General features: G+C 32.6%; 1 protein-coding gene across 2 annotated transcripts in view; it reads left to right on the forward strand.

Annotated features, from left to right (window-relative positions):
• WDR4 (WDR4 tRNA N7-guanosine methyltransferase non-catalytic subunit) overlaps positions 1-19,288 on the forward strand; it is a 54,386-nt gene extending 35,098 nt beyond the window's left edge. Inside the window, exons 7-11 of one of the 2 annotated variants that reach the window (XM_074300566.1) lie at positions 4,144-4,242; positions 8,702-8,766; positions 10,351-10,534; positions 11,009-11,078; positions 18,128-19,288. In XM_074300566.1, the coding sequence (XP_074156667.1) occupies positions 4,144-4,242; positions 8,702-8,766; positions 10,351-10,534; positions 11,009-11,078; positions 18,128-18,261 (552 nt within the window). In that variant the 3' untranslated portion in view covers positions 18,262-19,288. Of the gene's footprint in view, positions 1-4,143; positions 4,243-8,701; positions 8,767-10,350; positions 10,535-11,008; positions 11,082-18,127 lie in introns of both variants that reach the window. The other variant, XM_074300564.1, reaches the window with a different exon arrangement.
• The last annotated feature ends 3,408 nt before the right edge of the window (positions 19,289-22,696 follow it).

The raw sequence follows: 22,696 nt of genomic DNA on the forward strand, positions 1-22,696 counted from the left end.
TCATGGCTTTTTTGTCTTTGCTAATCGATTTTCTAGTGTTTTTTTCTTGTTGATTTTTATCAATATCTGGGGCTTACTGAGTTTTTGCTTTTCTTTTACTTTGCTAAAACCTATTTCCCTAGGATCTTAAAATTGTCTTTGAATTTTTCTATGAATAATGGAAAGTTTATTATGCAGGTCTTTCAATTAAGTAAATGTTTAACAAGTTGCTTATTATTTATTAGAATTTATTTATTAGAATTCTTGCAATAGGCATGGATAATATAAGTGGTATTGGTTTTGACCTAAAAGGGCCAACTCACTAACTATTTCCAGACAGGACAACCATTTAATCTCTTGGAAATTGTGTGATTTTTTAATTTTATTTTATTTTTTAGCCCTCTGTGCCCCTAACCTAAGGGTTTTACAAATAATATTTCTTACAATTCCTCAAAATTGGAAGAGAGGTTGTTTATTATGGGGTCCTTCAACAGATTTCCTCCCACCTCTGAATTCTTATTTCTTTAAACATGGAAAGAATGGCTCTTCAGAAACAAGATCTTTGTCCAGATGAGATATTGTCTCATTTGTGTTAAGTGCTGCTCTCTGAGTCATTAGATCTGGATTGAGTGAGATCCAAAAGGTGTTACCTGGGTGAGCTCAGGCAAGGCCTTTAACTTCTCTGGTCTTCAGATTTCTCTTCTATTAAATGAAGATAACAAAATCCACATAGTTGTTGGGAAGAAAATGCCAACAAGCTTCTTGTGACATAGAAATGTGAACTATCATTACTATATTAATATACTCTTATACTTTTATCCACAAAAAGGGAAAAAAAACCCAAAACATTGATATATTCTTAGGTAGGGGCAAAAGCAGAGGGCTGCCTTTTGTATCCATTCAAACTAGTGTGCTGACTATGCCAATGGCCTTTATAAAACATAGAGGAAATTTCTTCTACTTGAAAATACTTTGTTTTTGCGCAAACAACCAAGCAAGCAAGATTAGAAAGGAAGCAGAAAGTTGGGTAATGATTTTTTAGCTAGTGTTTCTGATAAAGGCATTTCTCAAATATATAGAGAATGGGGTCAAATTTATAAAAATGGAAGTAATTCTCCATTTGACAAATGAGGAGAAAAAAGGTAGTAGGGAGTTTTCAGAAAAAAAATTTTTTTATTATAGCTTTTTATTTACAAGATATATGCATGGGTAATTTTTCAGCACTGACAGTTGAAAAACCTTTTGTTCCAACTTTTCCCCTCCTGCCCATCCCTTCCTCAGATGGCAGATTGACCAATACATGTTAAATATGTTAAAGTGTAAATTAAATACAATATATGTATACATGTCCATGCAGTTATTTTGCTGTACAAAAAGAATTAGACTTTGAAATAGCTTATGAAGGAAATAAAAATGCAGGCAGACAAAAATAGAGGGATTGGGAATTCTATGTAGTGGTTCATAGTCATCTCCCAGAGTTCTTTTGCTGGGTGTAGCTGGTTCAATTCATTATTGCTCTATTGGAACTGATTTGGTTCATCTCATTGTTGAAGAGGACCACATCCATCAGAATTGATTATCATGTTGAAGTATATAATGATCTCCTGGTCCTGCTCATTTCACTCAGCATCTGTTCATTAAATCTCTTCAGGACTTTCTGAAATCCTCCTGCTGGTCATTTCTTACAGAACAATAATATTCCATAATATTCATATACTACAATTTATTCAGCCATTCTCCAATTGATGGGCATCCACTCAATTTCCAGCTTCCGGCCACACAAAGAGGGCTGCCAGAAATATTTTTGCACGTACAGATCCCTTTCCCTTCTTTAAAATCTCTTTGGAATATAAGCCCAGTAGTAACACTGCTGGATCAAAGGGTATGCACAATTTGATAACTCTTTGAACATAGTTCCAAATCATTTTCCAGAATGGCTGTATGTATTCACAATTTCACCAGCATTGTATCAGTGTCCCAGTTTTCCCACATCCCCTCCAACATTCTGTATAATCTTTCCCTGTCATTCTAGTCAATCTGACAGATGTGTAATGGTATCTCAGAGTTGCCTTAATTTGCATTTCTCTGTTTAATAATGACGTGGTGCATCTTTTCATGTGGCTAGAACAGTTTCAATTTAGAAGAAAAAAATTAAAAGAAGCTATAATCATGAAAAAAATACTCTAAATCACTATTGATTAGAAAAATGCAATAACCCTAACCTGAAATGCAATTCTTTAAGTATCATTTCATACCTACAAGATTGACTAATATAACAGAAAAGGAGAATAGTAGATGTTAGAGAAGATGTGGGAAAATTGGGGCACTAATGCATTGTTGGTGGATTATAAACTGATTTAGCCTTTCTGGAAAACAATTTGGAACTATGCCCAAAAAGCTATAAAACTGATCCAGCAGTGTCTCTACTGGGTCTGTATCCCAAAGAGATCATAAAAAAGGGGAAAGGACCCACATATGTAAAATGTTTATAGCAGTTCTCTTTGTAGTGGCAAAGAATTGGAAATCAAAAGAATGCTTATCAAATGGGTAATGGCTGAACAAGTTGTGGTATGTGAATGTAATAGAATACTGCTGTTCTATATGAAATGATGAGTAGGCAGATTGTAAAGACTTATATGAACCTATGCTGAGTGAAGTGAGTAGAATAAGGAGAACATTGTACACAAGAACAGCAAGATTGTGTGATGATAAACTATGATAGATTTAGCTTTTCACTTCCAATAGATTTGGGCCAGAAAGTTCTATCCATATCCAGAGAAAGAACTATAGAGTATGGCTGTAAATTGAAGCATTCTATTTTCACTGTGTGTGTGTGTGTGTGTGTGTGTGTGTATGATTTTTCCTTTCTGTTTTGTTTCTTTTACCACATAACTAATGTGGAGATATGTTTTCCTGATTGCACACACACCCACTGATTTATATATATATCAAATTGCTTGCTATTTTGGAGAGGGGGAAGGAAAGGGAAAGAAGGAGAAAAAATTGGAATTCAAAATCTTATATAAAAATGTTTTTTTCTTTATTTTTGTTTTTTAATAGTATTTTATTTTTCCAAATACATTTAGAGTTTTTGACATTGATTATTGTAAAACTGAGTTCCAAATTTTTCTCCCTCCTATTATCTCTTCTCTACTCAAGACAGAAAACAATCTAATATAGACTAAATATATGCAATTCTTTTAAACATATTTTCATATTTGTCACATTGTCTAAGAAAAATTAGATCAAAAGGAAAAAAAAATGGAAAAAAGCAAGCAAACAACAACAACAAAAGGTAAAAATATTATTCTTTGATCCACATTCAGTTTCTGTAGTCCTCTGGATGTGGATGGCATTTTCCATTCCAAGTCTATTGTAATTATCTTGAATTACTGCATTGTTGAAAAGAGCCAAGTCCATTACAGTTGATCATCATACAGTCTTGCTCACTTCATTCAACATCAGTTCATATAAGTATTTCCAGGCTTTTCTGAAATCAGCCTGCTTATCATTTCTTATAGAACAATAATATTCCATTATATCCATATATCATAACTTATTTAGCCATTTCTCAACTTATGGTTATCCATTCGACTGCCAGTTCCTTGTAAAAGAGCTTTTACAAAAAAATTGTTGCAGCTATGGGTTCCTTTTCTCTTTTTTATTATCGACCCAGTAGAGACACTGCTAGATCAAAGGGTATGTATGCATAGTTTTATAGCTCTTTGGGCATAGTTTCAAATTGCTTTCCAAAATAGTTGGATCAGTTCACAACTCCACCAACAATACATTAGTGTCCCAGTTTTCCCATATCCCTTTCAACATTTATCATTATTTTTTCCTGTTATCTTAGCCAATCTGAGAGGTGTGAAATAGTACTTAGAATTGTCTTAATTTGCATTTCTCTAATCACTAGTGAAAGTCTTATAAATATGAATGTTGAAAACTATCTTTACTTGTAATTGGAAAAAATCAAATACTATTTACAAAAAATCAAAAACAAAACAATGGGTATCTTCTGATCCGTGCAAACCTTAACTTTTAAGGATTTTTAAGGATATGTGTGTGTAAAAGATTTAATTTATTTGGTTGGTGTGCAAAGGGCAGAACCTTAAAGAAATGAATCTTTTTTTTTTTTTTTTTTTTTTTTTTTACTTTATGTAGGATTGTACTCTAAGACTCTGGGAATACAAAATTGGAAAAGAATTGCAGTGCTGTCATCTTAACAAACTGAGAAATACTGAGACAACACAATGTGATAAGGTGGGGTTTGTAATTTTAACCTTGTTTTTGTTAATATATTTGTAACCTTTTATTGAGTTGCATTGACTCTACAAAGCAAAAAGGAAAGCTAAAAAATGTTTAGTATCTATACTAGACTTCTGGCAGGGTTAATTTAGTGTTAAAAATAGTGGAAACAGTCATCATTTTGTCAATCACTCTAGTTCAGGGGATGGGAACCTTTTTTTTCTGACAAGAGCCATTGGAATATTTTTAATTGGTTATACAAAATTATCAACTTAGTAGAACTCAAGCAGTAGGGGGTTTTCAGTATCTAGCTTTCAGCTCATCACCACCTGTGGTTGGTTGCTTTAGCAAATGATATCACAGGCATTATATAAACCTTGGGCTGGACATTCCCCACCTCTTTTCTAGGTTGCCATTAAATTTTTTTTTATTCAAATGTATCTCATCTTGCTAAGGAATTGTTCCTTAGTTGTCAGGATCAATTAAAAATATTTTAAAAATCTTGTTTAGAAATGTTTTTGAAATTAGTGAAGAATGGGGTTTCAAAAGCAATTAATATTGCAGTAATGAATTTGGTACTGTCATTTTAAAAATATTTTCCATTTTGTAAAAAGGTATTTTTTGTAGCTATATTGCCTTGTGATAGTCACTGAGTTTTATGGTTGGGGGAACTGAAGCAGAATAAGGGGCAGCTGTGCCACCTGAGGCACATGGTGTAAAGAATAATGACTTGGGAGTCAGAAGTCCTGGCCTCTAGTCCTCTTCTTAGCTATATGATCATGGATAAGCTACTTTTATTTGGGCTTTAGATGTTTCTTTATCTATAAAATTAATGTTTAGACCAACAGAAACTCTTAACCTTGAAATAGCAAATTTTCAAAAAAACCTTAATTTTAAAAATTATTTTTTACAAAAATTTTATGCATAGGTAATTTTCCAGCATTGACCAATGCAAAACCTTTTGTTTCAACTTTTCCCCTCCTCCCCCCCAGCCCTTACCCCAGATGGCAGGTTGACCAGCACATGTTAAATATGTTAAAGTATAAGTTAAATACAATATACGTATACATGTCCAAATAGTTATTTTGTTGTACAAAAAGAATCAGACTTTGAAACATTGTACAATTAGCCTGTGAAGTAGGCAGACAAAAATATAGGGATTGGGAATTCTATGTAGTGGTTCATAGTCAACTCCCAGAGTTCTTTTGCTGCTCTATTGGAACTGATTTGGTTCATCTCATTGTTGGAAAGGGCCTCATCCATCAGAATTGATCCTCATGTAGTATTGTTGTTGAAGTATATAATGATCTCCTGGTCCTGGTCATTTCACTCAGCATCAGTGTAAGTCTCTCCAGGCCTTTCTGAAATCATCCTGTTGGTCATTTCTTATAGAACATTAATATTCCATAATATTCATATACCACAATTTATTCAGCCATTCTCCAATTGAGAAATAGTAAATTTTTAAAAAATGGATTTTGTTAACTGTATAATTGCTATTTTTTTGTAATCATATGTATTTTGTTTTATATATCTTATAATGTCATTTTGAGGAGAAGTCCATAAGCTTCATTAGACTGCCAGAGTTCCATGGCTCAAAAAAGATTAAGAACCTCTGATTTATTTGGACTTTTAAGTCACCTTTTGCATTTTGATTCTGACGTCTTTAAACAATATGAGGAAAGGTCACTGGAATCTTTATGGGTAAATTTATAGATATTTTCCAGCTCAGAGCTTTATTTCCTAGTAATTTATTTCTAGCTTTTGAGCTTCACTTATGCAAACCAATTAATTTTATGTGTCCACCCTTCCCCTCCTTTTTTTGCTTTTTGATTGATCATTTCTCTTTTCATTGTTGCCCTACACTAAAGGCTTTAAGGTCTTTATTATTTCTTATACATTTCAAAAATCTCTCTGATAACAGATCTTAGAGAGACATGAGATATGAGATTAAGAGAATTGTCCAACAGGCAAGGACACAAGTGAAATCTCATACAATGATTTTTCCAGTCAGATTTTTCTCTCAACAAAACTCTTTTCTAATGGTCTCAAACCAAGTAGAGTATAATGAATAAAACATTACATTTAACATGAGAATTCCTCATCCAAATCCTTTGATGTAGTATTATATAGTAACCATTTATTTATTTTTTGAACAGTGATTCTAATATATGCAAATCTTAGAATTTAGGTTATTCATTAAAGAAGAGTCAGTTTAGTGATTGTGAGTTTTCCTAGATGATCTTCCTTGGACATTTTAGCTAGCATAACAAATTTCAGGTTTTTTTGTTTTTTTGTTTTTTTCTTTTTTAAACAATGAAATAAAATTTCCTTCAGTTACCATTATGCTATTATTCTGTTCTTTCTTGTTTATTTCTTATTGATTCTCATTGTTCATGTACCATATATCTATAATTGCCAAGCATATTTAATATCGAAAATATTTTTAGTGCTTTCTGTATTTTTTTTTTTTTAATATGATAGTAACAGTCATGGTGAACTATTCAGAGCTCATAAATTGAATAATTGGACTTTTGTGTGAATATATGGCTTTAAGCCATTGTGTTGAGTGGGACAGAGAATCAAAGACTTGTTTCAGATGTTATAACATAAATTTGTACTGAACCCTGTCAGCCTGATAACATGATTTTTCTCTACTTTTGTTCAGGAGCCCTTAAAAAAAGAGTGAAGGCAGTGGATATTGGGAATAATCCAGGATTTAGGCTTGATTGACATTGGGATTAAAAAGATAAGGAACTTGAAAGCAGATGGTAGGCATTATAAGGAATCCTAGTGAGTAAGGAATTTTAAGTAAGTCTCGGCCATGTCTTTTTTTGCTGAGAACATGAGAATGTATTTGCAGTTATCTCATGGAATGCCAGGGAAGCACACAAGAAGAGTCAGCCATCCTTCTGGTGCCTTAATTAATGAATATCCTCTATTTCAGGCCTTTATTTACCTCAGAAACTTGGCCAGTTCCTGCAGTAAACATAATCCTCCTAAAGGAATGAACAAATATTCTCCTTGGTGGGCTTCTTGTGATGGAGCATCCTGTACCTGAGAGGCTACTACATCTCAAAAGTCATGTATCAAATGAAAATACTTAGTATAGTGCCTTCTTTGTTCTAAGCTTATAGAAACCCTTTAGTGGAAAGGGACTTTGAGGGTTTGGACTGGGAAACATTGCACAGCTTGCCTAGCAGCTGCTCCTACTTGGGGCTCTGAATAGCTGTGACTACGAGTCCTCCAAGCCAAGGAATTCAGATGTTGGTGCTTCCTCGGAGTGGTGGTGATGCGTGTTGTATGTGGTTTGTTTGTTACAGTGTCTTTAGTGTGGCCACTGTGTTTTGTTAGCTGTATATTACTTTTGTACTGTGAGTTTCCTCTTCCCTTATGTCTTATTTAAATCAAGATTCTGAGCAGTAATATACTTGTACCCACCCTCTTTTAAAGCAAAACCTGCTGAATGCAAATTCTGAACCTATTTTAATTGTACAGGTATCAAGGTAGGGAAAAGAGAAAAGTGTAGCCTATGAAGGGATATCTAATTCTTTTTATAGATCAAGTTCTGTGTCTTTAGCCAACATGAAATAGTTTCAGTTAATATTATTTTGCTAGGTCCTCATTTCCTAACTTCTCCCCCCATTATTTCCCTTGAGATTTTTGACTTTTTGTTTTTCCAGATAATATGGTTTTTTAGATATGTAAAAGAATCCTTTTTGATTAGTATGTGTATTGTATTAAGTAAATTTATTTAGTTAGAATTTTCATTTTTGTTGCATTGCTATCTACCATCTACAACTAATAATATTTCTCCATTTAGCTCTATCCCATCCTTATTTGTGTAAAAAATCTTTTTCATATAGTTTTTGTATGTGGCTTGATTGGTAGGTGGATATTTTATTCCAATATTTTATACATTTTGTAGATTTTTTGAGTGGGATTTCATCTTGGATTTTGTTTGTTATATTAGAAAATCTGATTACTTGTATAGGTTTAATTTATATATAGTGCCATTTTGCTAACATTTTTGTTTTCACTTAATTTTAAAATATTCTCTAGGGTTTACTACTAGGCCTTATGTAAAAAAGATCATAATTCTGTTTCATTTTTACTTACTCTTAGACTCTCACTTTATTTTACCTGTATTATTGCTATATGTAGCAGTTCTATCACTATCAAAAATATTTGTGATAATGAATATTCTTATATTATTGCTTATATTATGGTATTTGGGATTTTTTATTTGTGTTCTTCTGACAGACTTGTAATGCTTAAATTATCTATGAATCCTGTCCTCAACATCAATATTTTCCTTTTATAGAGATTGTGTTTTCTTTCCTCATTCTTCTCTGATACCACTAATTAATTTATATGTGGCAGCCCTCATCATGGCCTGCTGTATGAAAATCTTTTGAAAGAACTGGGATACAGAAATATAAGTTGTTATCCTTTCTTCTTTTTCCCCCCCTAGATATTTGCAGTGTCAAGGATAACTTACTGTTGCAAGGAAAACTGCATTGCTATTTTATGTGACTGGTAAGCTACCAAATTATTGTAATTTCTTTTCCTTATCACATACCATAAATTTTATTTCACTGGACACTATAGTGTACCATGACTTATTGATAATATAATATATTAGTGGACTATTGTCATTAAAAATGACCTTTCCTTTTTGAGGCAGGGAGATCTTTGAAATCATTAAAAGAGCTGTTCTTTTTAAATCTCTGCATAATTCCTTATTTGTTTGCATTATTTAGTCAAGGTATGCATATATACACAGAAGCACACACACATACTCCCCACATAGACACATATTATACATATAGTGGTGGATGAGCTCCATAGGTTCAACATCTACTTTCCTATTAAGTTCCAAACAGTAAACATTCTAAATTCAGTTGTTTTTTACTCTTTCCTGGCTAGTCTAAAATTTTCAGTATCACACAGTGAGCACTGAAGAGGTACATATGAATATGAGAAGGCTACAATGAAGAACCCAAATGAAGGATGTTATTCAAGAGGTTAGATGGTTGATATGTGTTTATTTGGCAAAAGTTGAGGGATAACTATTGTATGGCACATATGTGCCACTTGTGTTCTTGCAATGTCAAGAGAAAATAAGGAAAATCATTTAAAACTTTGTCCTCCCCTTCCCTCCCTCCAACAACTTTTAGGTCTTTACTATGGCAGGACATAGGAAAAAGAAACAAGGGGTTGGATAGTCATAGGTGTGAATACTTAGAGGGAATATCTACATAAATAAAATCTCACATCTGTTTAAGAATTTAAATATATCAAAAAAAGAAGAATCGATACTTATTATTTCATTAGACCTTTTCCCTCTAATCTGAGTACTATGTAATTATAAAGCTAGACTTCAATTTGAGAAATCTTAATAACTGCTTCATTGTCAGGATTCCTTCCTCTAGTGAATTTAGGCTATTACATAAGCTATATATATGCTTATACTATCTGCTTTATTAATATAATTGTAATTCAGCTCTTTAGTGGATGTGATCTCTTTCAGTATGGGTATTCTTTCCATTTGATACAGATCATAACTGAGTTTCTCATCCTGTGCAAACTTGTTCATGTCCTCCCGTAAATTTGTCATAAAGAATTCATTCACTGGGCTTGGGATCTGCCTCTAGTGTTTTCAATTTTATTTTATTTTTTATTAAAGCTTTTTATTTTTGAAACATATACATGGATAGTTTTTTAACATTAACCCTTGCAAAATCTTGTTCCAATTTTTCACCCCCTCTCCTAGATGCCAAGTAATCCAATAACCATGGTAAAAATATGTTTCATCCAATATATGCATACATATTTATTCAATTATCTTGGTGCACAAGAAAAATCAAATCCAAAAGGAGAAAAAATGAGAGAAAATAAAATGCAAGCAAACAACAACAAAAATGATGCAACCTTCATATTCTAAATCTCAAGGAAATTTACAATAAAAAACAAATAGCGAATTCCCCTCCCCCAACTATGTCATAATGTAGGCTCATTGGTCTTGCACTTCACTAAACCCCCTAATATTTTGCATGTGAATTGTTAGATCCAGGTGAATTTAATTAATTTTTTCTAATCTTTCTTTTTCTTCCTTAAAAGCATTCCTATAATCTACATCTTCCAACTTGATGACACCAAGAAACAGCTGATTTACAAACAACAACTTACCTTTAATTACAGAGTGTGGGACATTGCCTTTGAGGAAACACAGGGGCTTTGGGTTTTACAAGAATGTAGAGAAATGCCAGTTTTGCTTTATCATCTTGAGAATGGACAGTGGCAGGTAAGCAGCGTGCTTTTTAAGTAACAATAATTATTCACATTTTTATACTTGTGCTGTGCAATATATTTTTAGTTTTTCTTGAAAGTTTTATATGACTACTCCAGATTTTTTTTTTTTTTTTTAATTAGGAAGAAGCATTATAGTATAGTTGAGTACCAGATTAGAATAGTGATGGCTTGGATTCTAGTCCCAGTTCTACCAGTTTGTTTAATTGTATCATAACATTATTTTAGCTTCATTTTTTTTAATCTGTAAAATAGGTTTATGATACCTTCTCTACTTATCTGGTCATTTATAATGATCAATAAATAATGTTCGTAAATCACTTTGAAAACTGGAAAGTATTATATAAACCCAAGGTAATTTCATTTCTTTTGCTTTCTTCTGAAACATTTGTTTTCCTCTTTATGGTGAGAGCTCCATGTGCAATGCATTTTAGTTCTGAGAATTGTTTCTATTTTTTGTCTTTCTCAGCCCGTTTCCAAAAACGAAGTGTTAAAGAAAATCTCGAATAATCTACATGAGAACTGGACCATGGTAGAAGGTGGTGAGATATTTACTTGTTAATGTAATGTTTCAAATTATTTCTAGCATTTCTGATGAGGCATTTTTGTTCCACAGAGCTCTACCGACCATTTTTAGCATTTCCTTTCTACTTCAGTCTACAAATGAAAAGAGAAGTACCTTTACCATTTCATGTTGTGGCTATTTTGAGGAAATGGATTCTGCATCTATGATTTCATTTGGTGTTAATAATTCCTTTGACCAGAGCAGATTAGCAGCTGTTCTTCAACCTAGTCTCAGAGATCAAGTGACTTACCCAGAGTTAGCTTCTATGTTTAAATCCTAGATCTGCCACTTAACTCTGTGAATCTTAATAGGTCACTTTATTCTTCTTGACTTCAGCCTTTACAATACATAAAATGAGGGTGGGTTAATTGATTCCTAAAGTCCTGTGTAATTTTGAGTTTTCTTTTTAAGTTCATCCTTGTAAAGTACATACATGTAAAGATAGTTATTTCAAGATCATAACAAATGATCTCATGGCAGATTTAATTTATTGTTTGTATTTGGTCAGAGAGGAATAAAAGTCTTTAATCTTTGTGGGTAAAAGACATTTTAGCAATGTACTAGTCAAATTCAGGAAACCTGTAATCATTTGATCTAATTTTAGGGGTTTTGGAGTTACATGTGAATCAAGTGAACCTTTTATTTTAAGAAAGGCACAGGAAGATTTTCATTCACTTCCTTGTCAAGTGCTGAGTCTTCCTATCTATCTGAATCAGCAAAGTTAAAACTGCACGTAAAGGAAGTATTTAGGAATTCATTTCCCCATTTTAGCTGTTTTTACCTGCCTAGTCTCTCCCTTTCTGTTGAGTGAAGGGAATGAATCTAATGGTCCTATCTATATTTCCAAACTTTTATATATTTAGCTCAAAACTCTTAAATATTTCATAAAATTTTCAGTGTATGAAACACTTCATCTAGTCATGATGAATGTTTTAAATTTTAATTTGCAATCAGTCTAGTTATTCTTGTTAATAAGGAAGCATTAGGGTATATAAACTATTGACATCATTTTCATTTGTTTTTTGTGGTGTGAAGGTGATAAGTTTTGTTTTTACATGCAGATTTGCTTTCTAAATTATGCTTTTTTAGGCTAATAATAAAAATTATTTCTGTTCTTAAGAACCCACTGGCCAGGCACTATGACCTAGGAGTAACTGCACTTCATCCAAGACTGGTTATTAATTTAATATCCATATTTTTCATATTAATACTAAAAACGCCAATCACAAAAACATAAATTGTTACTACCCTATTTTCCCATTGTGCTGTGTCCATTACAAATTTGTCACATAATTTCAACTAGGCCTTATTGTGGCAAAGTAATCTTTTTATACCTTTTAATTGATTCATTATTCCAGTCTCTACAGAAGCTCTTCCAAGCCTTTTCATCCTTCTTTTATTCTTCATTGCTCTTGGCCCTCTCAACTGAGAATCTTGCCTTATATTTCATTGAGAAAAGTTGAGTCATTCACTATGAGCTTGTCTTTTTTTCTCCTCATGTCACAGCATCCATGATCTTCTTCAACTATGTCTCCCTCTGTATATTTCTATTCCTCTATATACCTCTGTATGCCTTTTTCTCTTTGTTCTCAAAAATCCCTTGTTTAATCATCTTCAAAAGCCTTCATCCTGGATCAGTCCTTCTGTGGCTAAATTCCTTGAGAAAAACACTTATAGTGGGTGCTTCTATAGATTTCCTATTGTCTCTAGGATCAAATTCAAAATTCCATTGGACTTTTAATGCTGTTTATAACCTGACCCTTTCACACCTTCTCACTCTTCTTATACTGTATTTCCTCCATGTACTCAGTGATCTAATGACATTACTTTTTTTGAGTAGAAGTTATCAATAAAAATCTACAACTACAGAGTTCTCCACAAACAGTAAAAACAAAATTGACTAAATAAATAATTAAGAAGAGTATTAATTTACTTTGCCTGTTAAAATTTGTGTGTTAACATATGTATGTATTGCATTATGCTGTATTATGCAGAAAGATTTACTTATATTTAATTTAAGATGGGTCATTCTATTGGATATTCAAAATTTTTTCTTTGATAAAGAATCAAACTAGAAAATATGTAATGAGGTAAATATCAACTTCACATAAGGATAAAAAAGGGATAAAAAATAAAACTATTCTCTTTAGGCATGAAACATGTTAAATTCATACTAATACTTAGTAGAAAATATAGTCACCTAGGTCAATAGCATAATGCAATGAAAAGAGCAGTGGATTGAAAGTCAGGGACCTGGGTTCATATTGGTAACATTGGACAAGTTCACTTATTTGGCCTGTTACTCATCTTTAAAATGAAGGGGTTGCACTAAATTTCCTCAGAGGTACTATGCTTCAAATTTTTCAAGAACAGATGATACTTGTGTTACAAAGATTATTCAGAAATATCAGAAAAGATTGGCTGTTACTCATTTACTTGAAGCATACAAATATGGAATTGATTTTAAAAAGTTTGAGTTCCAAACTTTTTTTTTTCCCTTCTCTACCCTCTTCCCCCAAGACATAAAGCAATCTGATATAGGTTATTCATGGAATAGTATGGTTTATTCAGAAGAGCTATTCTTCTGTAAAGTAAGGAAAAATATAGGCTAGATAGCATTCATTTAGATGGATTTATAACTGGTTGAATGTTTGGACTCAGAGTACTCTTTAATGGTTCATTGCTGCATTGGCAGAGGTTTCCAATGAGGAGCCCCAAGGAGTTATACTTGTCTGTATTCTATGTAGCATTTTTGTGAAGAACTTGAATAAAAATCATAGTTATTAGAGTTGCAGATGAGACAAAGTGGGATGGGATGAAAGAATAAAAAAAATCTTGACTGGCTAGAACATTAGGCTGAATTTAACAAGTTGAAATTTAATAGGGATAAATATAAATTAAAATATTTCAATTCAAATCTTATTTTACAAGTATGAGATGGTAGAAGCATAGTTGGATAGCAGTTTGGAAAAGATTTGGGGTTTTTAGTGAATTATAAACTCAATTCAGTAATGTGATATGCACTGGAACTGCAGTTAGGAAGACCTGAGTTCAGATGTGACTCCAGACACTTATTAGCTGTGTGATCCTGGACAAGTCACTTAACCTGGTTACCTAAATGGCAAGCCACTCCAGTATCTTTACCAAGAAAACTCCATGGACAGTATGATCCATGGGGTCACAGAATCAGATATGACTGAACAACTAAACAACAATGTGGTGATATGACTGCTAAAAATACAACAAAAAATAAACTAAACTAATTTAATCTGTTCTGCATTGAAAAAAAGTATAGCTTGTAGGAGCTAGAAGCAAGATGGCAGTGGTCTTGATGTAGTCTGTCCTGATGATAGCATATTTAGAATTCTGGATTTTATGAACTGCTGCTTAAGAATTTCATTGATAAATCAAAGGGTGGTCAACTGAGGGCAGCTAGAATTCTAAAAGATCTACAATCATTGCCATATAAAGATCAGTTGATGGACTGGGAATGTTTAGCCTGGAGAAGAGAGGACTCAAAGGTCAATGGTATCTTAACCTTTTTGAAGAATTGTCTCTTGGAAGAGGAATTAGATTTATTCTGTTTGTCCCCAGAATTCACAACCAAGAACAATGAATAGAAATTGCAGAAGAGTCAATTTAGGATTTATGACAGGAACATTTCCTTAATAATTTCCACTAAATTCATAATTGGAATTGGCTTCTTTGGAAGGTAGTGTTTTCTCCTTTCTTAGGGGTATTCAGTTAAAGCTTAGGTTATATCCTTTTTGTTCAGGTACACATTGCATAGTTTTGTTTATGTTTTGTTTTGTTTTTTGAGTTTGGGTTTTACTAGATGGCCAGTGAAATCTCTTTGAGTTCTAAAACTATGATTCAGTGGAAAAATAACTGAAAAAATCTTCAAAGAAGTCTAGTATAATATCAGTAGATTAAGAAAATATCTTTGATAAGATCCAATGACATAAAAACACTAAACAGTAAGTACAGAAAAACTTTTCCTTAACATAACAATAAAAAGTCAAATAATAAAAATAAGTCATTACTATGTAATGGAAAAACAGCAAAAGCTATTCACACAAAAAACATATACAAATCATGAATACTACCTAAATTGCTGTTATTTGACATATAATATTGAGTTATTTGATATAGCAGATAGTAAGAGATTCACACTGAAGATAAGAGGTCAGGATGTTAGTATTTTTAAATAATGAGCTAGAACATTTGGATTGTAAATGTAATTCAAAAAAGTTCAACTTTCTCAACTAAAGAACTCCTTAACTAAAGAACTAATGGTTATAGAATAATCCATACAAAAGTCTGCATTTCTTATTTACAAGTAAAATTAATAAACAATTTTTAAGAATCTGAATATAGTGTTTGATAAACTTACATCCAAGTCTTTAGGTCAAGATCTCTCTGTTGACAAAAATTGTTGGGATGAGTAGAAAGCACTTTGACAAAAATTAGACAAAGAACAACATCTTACACCATATACCAAGAGAAAAATCAAAATGTGTAGATAAGATTAAGATATAAATAAAGGGTGATATCATATGCAAATTAGAGACATGGAAAATTTGACCTGTCAGATCTTTGGACAAGGGAAGAATTTATGACCAGACAAGAGCTAAAGAGAAACACGGGAAGTAAAATGGATAATTTTGATACATAAATTAAAAAGGATTTGCACAAACCAATGCAGCCAAAATTAGGATAACAGGAAACTGAGAGGAGATTTATAGCAAGTTTTTTTGGATTAAAAACCTTAGTTCTTAAATATAATGGGAACTGAGCCAAATTCATAAAAATAAGAACTCTTATTCAATTGATAAATGGTCATAAGTTATGAAGAGGCAATTTTCAGAAGAAGAAAATCAAAGCTATCTATAATCACATTAAAAAAATTCTCGAAATCACTACTGATTAGAGAAATGAAAATTCAAACGACTCTGAGGTAACTCTTCACACTTATCAGGCTAAAATAACAGATAAGGAAAATGACAAATGCTGGAGAGCATATGGAAGAATAAGAACACTAACGTGCCGTTGGTAGAGCTGTAAATTGGTCTGACCATTCTGGAGAACAATTTAGAAATATAGCCCAAAAGACTGTCAGACTGTGCCTGCCTTTTGACACAGCAATACCACTATTAAGTCTGTATCCCAAAGAGATCAAAGGAAAAAGGGGGAAAGACTTATATGTCCAAGTACATTTATAGTAACTCTTTATAGAAGTGACAAAGAACTGGAAATTGAGGGGGATGCCCATCAATGGGAAAATGGTTGAATAAGTTGTGACATATGAATGCAATGAAATATTATTGTATGATAAGAAATGATAAGAATTATTTCTTTTTTTTTTTTTTTTTTTCCTGAGGCTGGGGTTAAGTGACTTGCCCAGGGTTACATAGCTAGGAAGTATTAAGTATCTGAGACCAGATTTGAACTCGGGTCAAGAAGAATGATTTCAAAACAATCTGGCATATGAATTGATGCAAAATTAAGGGAGCAAAACATGGTACATAGGAATAACAATATTGTAATGGTGATCAGCTATGAAAAACTTAGCTATTCTGATCAGTGCAATTAATCAAGACAATTCTAAAGAACTTATGATGGAAAATGCTGTCTATCTTCAGATGGAGAACTGATAAACTCTGAGGGCAAATTGAAATAAAATTTTTCAATTTCTTTTTCTTGCTTTCTTTTTTGCAACACGGTTAATATGGAAATATAATTTGCATTATTTCTTACATATAATGGATATTACTGCTTTGCCTTGTCGATGACTGAAGAAGTCTGGAGGAAAAAAGAGAATTTGGAAATCAAATTTTTAAAAAATGTTAACAAATAAATATGTTTTTTGGGGAGGCAAAAAAATCTGTATAGGATGACAAAAATCATTGAATGTTTGACATTTAATGTACCTAGAAATACAGAGAATCTCCATGCCAATAACTATAAAACTAAAAACACTAAAAAACTTGAAGTGGTAAAATTTCTTTTTTTCCCTATAAATATTTGTTATATAAAATGGCTTTCACGGAATCTGGAGAGATATTTGTAGAAATTTTTATGATAAAAGATAGTGAAAAACTTAATTTTTAAAAAATGAAAATCATTGTTAGCCAAAAGAAAGATATACTCATTATTGACTTAATTGGAGTTTTCAGTCATTTCCAAATGTAGTAAAATTCATAACATGATTATATTGTTTGACTTAGCAATTCCATGGTTTGAGACGTACCTGAAGGTATTAGATTTCACCATCCCTCCTCCCAAAAAGAGAGGACAGCAGTGTTGAATTACTTATTCGGAAATTTTTAGAGCAGCATTTTATGTCCCACAGTAAGCCCATTAGTTTAATGATTTACTTTGATTTGATTAAGACCAAAATGTAGGAGGAATATAAGGAAATTTGGATTTATGAAAAAATGTGTAATATGAAAAAAGCACAGCTGGAAGAGTGGAGTATATGCTATGAAGATGAGGATAATTCCTGATGGGCAGGAGTTTAAAGGGGAAAAGAGAAGGAAAAAGTGTTACTACAGACAATGAAATTAATTATAATTAGTTAAGTTTTGAATAAAATATTTCCATTTTTTAAATTTAAAAAAACATTGGCTTAAATGTTTGATGAGTCATTGTAATAAAACAATCTCAGATTTTTAGAGTTGAATGATCTAATCTAGTTTTAACAATAAGAAATCTGAGGCCTAGCATTTCATTTGATTAGTTAGACCAGTCTCAGCCGTCTCCTTTTTGGAAATCAAAAGTTATAATCTAGGTTTCTTTATTGTAATTTTCTATACATCATCTCCTAACTGTTTCCTAATTCCTAAGGCTATCCTTTCATCAGTTTGATATAAGGGCAATCCATTTTTCTTTAAAAAATGTAGTATATGTGTTTAATAACTTTATAATGTGGCTTTGAAAAAGTTTAGTTATATTTTGGTTGTATAGCAGCATCCTACTATTAAAGAGTCCCTATTATTATTTTTTCTTTTTTTCCCATTACAGGATCCCCTGGCATGGATGACAGTTTTAGCAGTCTTTACAAGACCACTTTTGATAACATGACTAATTACTTAAAGAAAAAAGAAGAAAGAGTACAGCAGCAATTGGAAAAAAAGAAGAGAAGGAAAAATCCTTGACTTAGGGGGCAAACAAAAAAAATAAAATGAAAAACATCCATGTGACAGTTATTTCCCTAATTGTTTTGAAGGTCATAGGATCATAGTTTTAAAAGTTTTTCTATCTTTATTTTACACATCAGAAAATAGTTTCAGAGAAGTTTTGACTTGTCTAAATTCACACAGGTTGACAGTGACAATTGAATATTAGTTCTATAACTCCAGATCCAGTACTTAGTAAAAATTCATGAAGGCAAAAAATTGACTTACTTGTTTTTCCATTACATTTGAAAAAAGAAATGGTCTAAACTATTTGTATCTCCTAAACATGGTGATGGTTAGTGCTATTTAGATCTAGGTACTTAAATCAAGCTGTTTGAGATAAAATGGCATTATCCTTTGTTAAGAGGAAATGATACTGTACCTATGGTCCTTTATTGTATATATACTTTATCCTCCAATTGAGGGAAGAAATAAAGTTTTTAAGTTTAACTGAAGATGTTATAAATAATTGTAATAAGGAATATAAGGCCAGTTACCTTCTTTTTTTGAAGGTAGTAATCTAGGACCTCTTGTTTCTCACATATGTTATTTTGGGTCATCAGCTATTTTAAATAGCTCAGTCTTCTAACACTCACCAGTACATCTCTAAGCCAGACTCTATAAGATGCATGAATTTCAAAGCAGAGGCATAAACTGAAAACAATAGTAAGGTAACTAATCAGGAATTGAATGAAATCTTCATTTCTTAATTTCAAAATATATTTTTGACATATCCCTAATTTGTTTATTAGAAAGTCTGATATGACCCATCACCTTCATATTTAAATATTATTTTTAAGTATTGGTAATTTATTTTACCTATGTCTGAAGGGATCTTTATAGAGTGGTGAAAAATAGGGACAAACTGATCTTTTTCTCTGAACTTGACGAATGTGAACAAATATAGATGTTTTTATTAAAAAAAAAGGTTGCCTGCAAAACTGCATATTGTCATTATATGCTATTTTCTTTTTAAAAATATATAATAAATGCAACACTAGTTTCACTGCTGTTGTGGTTGTCCAATTCTGTTTCCTAATTTTCTCTAGTTCTCTTTTGTGCATTTTTTCCTTTTTCTAGAAAAAAGTCTGTTTAAAAAAAGCCAAAAAAGTTTATAACAAATTATGCATGACTAAGCAAAACAAATCCATACATTGGCCATGTCTGTTAATGTGTAAAATTGTCTTCATCAAATGTAGCAGAACTTTGAAGAATGATAGAAATTATTTTCTTTAACATGTGTATGAAGAACTGGCATTAAAAAACAATAGGTATTCAGCAAGGAATATATTTTATTTGCCCTAGGAAGTTCCCTAGGAAATCATAAAAAATTGGTTTTTTGAATCTTAGTGTAAGACTTTATGGTTATTCCTACTGAATTTATCCTCATCAAAGCCCTGTGTGAAACAAGACTGGCAAAGGAAACCAGCTTATGAAAGTCAGAGCTGGATATGTGTTTTTCTGGAATAACCGCAATAAAGGAATGCTGTGAAGATGGCATATGTTTTGTCATTAAAATTAATCTAGTCAGCAAGCTTGTATACTTACCAAAAAGAGTGAATGACAGATTCATGAAAATGCAATTGCTCCATGATGAACCCTGATTTGATGAAGACCTAGAAGCCGCCATCATCACGTGCTAAAGGAGGACAAGCTTATAATTCTGAATAAGTTTAGTGTAATAGTAGGCAAAGATTGCCAGACATGATTGGAAGTCCTTGGAAGGAATGGAGTTGGAATCAGCAACAGCAATAGTCATTTATTGCTGAAGACATGCATCTCATGATCATATCACCAATCATTTACCTGAATGTAATAAAACTTGGTGGATGCGCCCTTGCAGTGAACAGGATATGAGAGTGACCAACACTATGTGTAGCACAGAGTCTGGACTGGTCATAGACTTAACCTTTCCAGGCTAAATATTCACATTTGGCAAAAGTGGCAGCCCTCACATTAAGATGATCAACAGAAGACTTAACATTAACAGATTAGAGCACTTCTCTAGAGGGAACATTATGTTGCTAACTTGGAGGATAAGTTGAGTCAGAACACAGTTGGCAACAGTGGAGCAGAAAAGGAGTGGGCAGCTTTCAGAGACTTGGTATACAGCACCACATTTACTCATCTAGGCCATGCCCTTCACAAACATTAAGATTGATTTGATGAAAACTATGGGGAAATTCAGAAGTTGTTAAATGAAAGTGAGAAGTCCACAGTTTACTAGCAGTATAGTTCATCTTTCTCTTAATAAGGCCACATTTAATTTCATCAGAAGCAAATTGCAAGGAAAACTTAGAGGGATGCAGGATTTATGGCTCAGTAAAAAGGCAGAATGAAATTCAGTTTTAATTTTTTAATTTAAAAAAAATAATAGCTTTTTATTTTCAAAATATATGCAGAGATAGTTTTCAAGATTCACCTTTGCAAAACCAAATTTTTCTTCCTCTCCCCACCTCCTCCCCTAGATAGTAAGTAATCTATGTTGAACATGTGCAATTCTTCTATATGTATTTCCACAATTATCATGCTGCACAAGAAAAATCAGATCAATAAAGGGAAAAAATGCTGGCAAACAACAAAAAAGATGAAAATACTATGTTGTGATCCATACTCAGCTCCTACAATTCTCTTTCTGGGTGTATTTGGCTATCTCCATTACAAGACCGTTGGAACTGGCCTGAATCACCTCATTATTGAAAAGAGACATGTCCATCAGAATTGATCACATAATCTTGTTGCTACTGTATACAATGGTTCTGCTCACTTCACTCAGCATCAGCTCATTTAAGTCTCTCCAGGCTTTTCTAAAATTAGCCTCCTGAACATTTCTTAAAGAACAATAATATTCCATAACATTCACATACCATAACTTATTCAGCCATTCTCCAACTGATGGGCATCCACTCAGTTTCCAGTTTTTTCCACTACAAAAAGGGCTGGTACATACATCTTTGCACATGTGGGTCCTTTTTTGTTTTAATTGGGATATAGACAGGGTAGTGGCACTGCTAGGTCCAAGAGTATACACAGTTTTATAGCCCTTTGGGCATAGTTCCAGATTGCTCTCCACAATGATTGGATCATTTCACAACTCTCCCAGCAATGTATCAGTGTCCCAGTTTTCCCAACATTCATCATTATCTTTTCCTGTCATTTTAGCCAATCTGAGAGGTATGTACTGGTACCTCAGAATTGTCTTAATTTGCATCTCTAATCAGTGATTTAGAGCATTTTTTCATATAACCTGAAATGTTTTAATTTCTTCTTCTGAAAATTGCCCATAGGCATTGGCCATTTATCAACTGGAGAATGGATTGTATTTTTATAAATTTGAGTCAGTTCTCTATATTTTAGAAATGAAGCTGTTATCGGGACCCTCAGATGTAAAGATTTTCCCCCAGTTTTCTGCCTCCTTTCTAATCTTGTCTGCATTGGTTTTGTTTGTACAAAATCTTTTAATTTAATATAATCAAAATTTTGCATTCCATTTTGCATTTCATACTGTACTCTAGTTCTTTGACCATTAATTCCTTCATTCACAGATCTAAGAAGTAGACTATCCTTTGTTCTTCTAATTTGCTTATGGTATCACTCTTTATGTCTAAGTCATGAACCCATTTTGACCTTATCTTGATATAGGATGTTAAGTGTTGGTCAATGCCTAGTTTCTGCCATACTATTTTCCAATTTTCTTATCAATTTTTGTCAAATACTAAGTCTTTATTTCAGAAGCTGGGGTCCAGAAGTATAGATTACTATAGTCATTGACTATTGTGTTGTGAACTTAACCTATTCCACCGATCAACTAATCTATGATTCTGATAGTAACAATTCAAAATTCTTTTATGATGACTTGAGGACTATTTCTGAGCCAAGATCAATGATACATCTCAAGTACTTAGTGTTGATGAATCCACATTCATCAGTAATAAGGCCATGATCCTGGAGAGATGGGCTGAACACTTTCATAGTATTCTCAACAGACTTAACAATCAGCGCTAAAGCCATTAACTGTTTATATGAAGTTGAAGTTAATTCCTTTTTAGCCAAATTTCTGACTGAAGAAGAGATTTTGAATGCCATTCAGCTCCTTTCATATAGTAAAGTGCCTAGTACAGATTCTATTCCAGTTGAGATTCACAAAGCAGGGAGTCTGCTGCTTATACAAAAGTTGCCCAAAGTCATCTAGGTTAACAGGCAAGAGGAAGTCATTCCCCAGGATTTCATGGATGTTTCTGTTGTCCACTCTATAAAGGGTAAAGGAAATAGGTTGTCCTATGACAATTGGTGGAAGGGGGGAAAAGAAAGGAGGGGAGCATGTCTCTTAGTTACTGCTAGTAAAATTCTTATCTGAGTCTCCTTAATAATGACTGAAAGGTCATCTACCTGAGAGCCAGTGTGACTTCAGAAA

This window comes from Sminthopsis crassicaudata, chromosome 3, assembly GCF_048593235.1.
Source record: "Sminthopsis crassicaudata isolate SCR6 chromosome 3, ASM4859323v1, whole genome shotgun sequence".
Classification (NCBI taxonomy): Eukaryota; Metazoa; Chordata; class Mammalia; order Dasyuromorphia; family Dasyuridae; genus Sminthopsis; species Sminthopsis crassicaudata.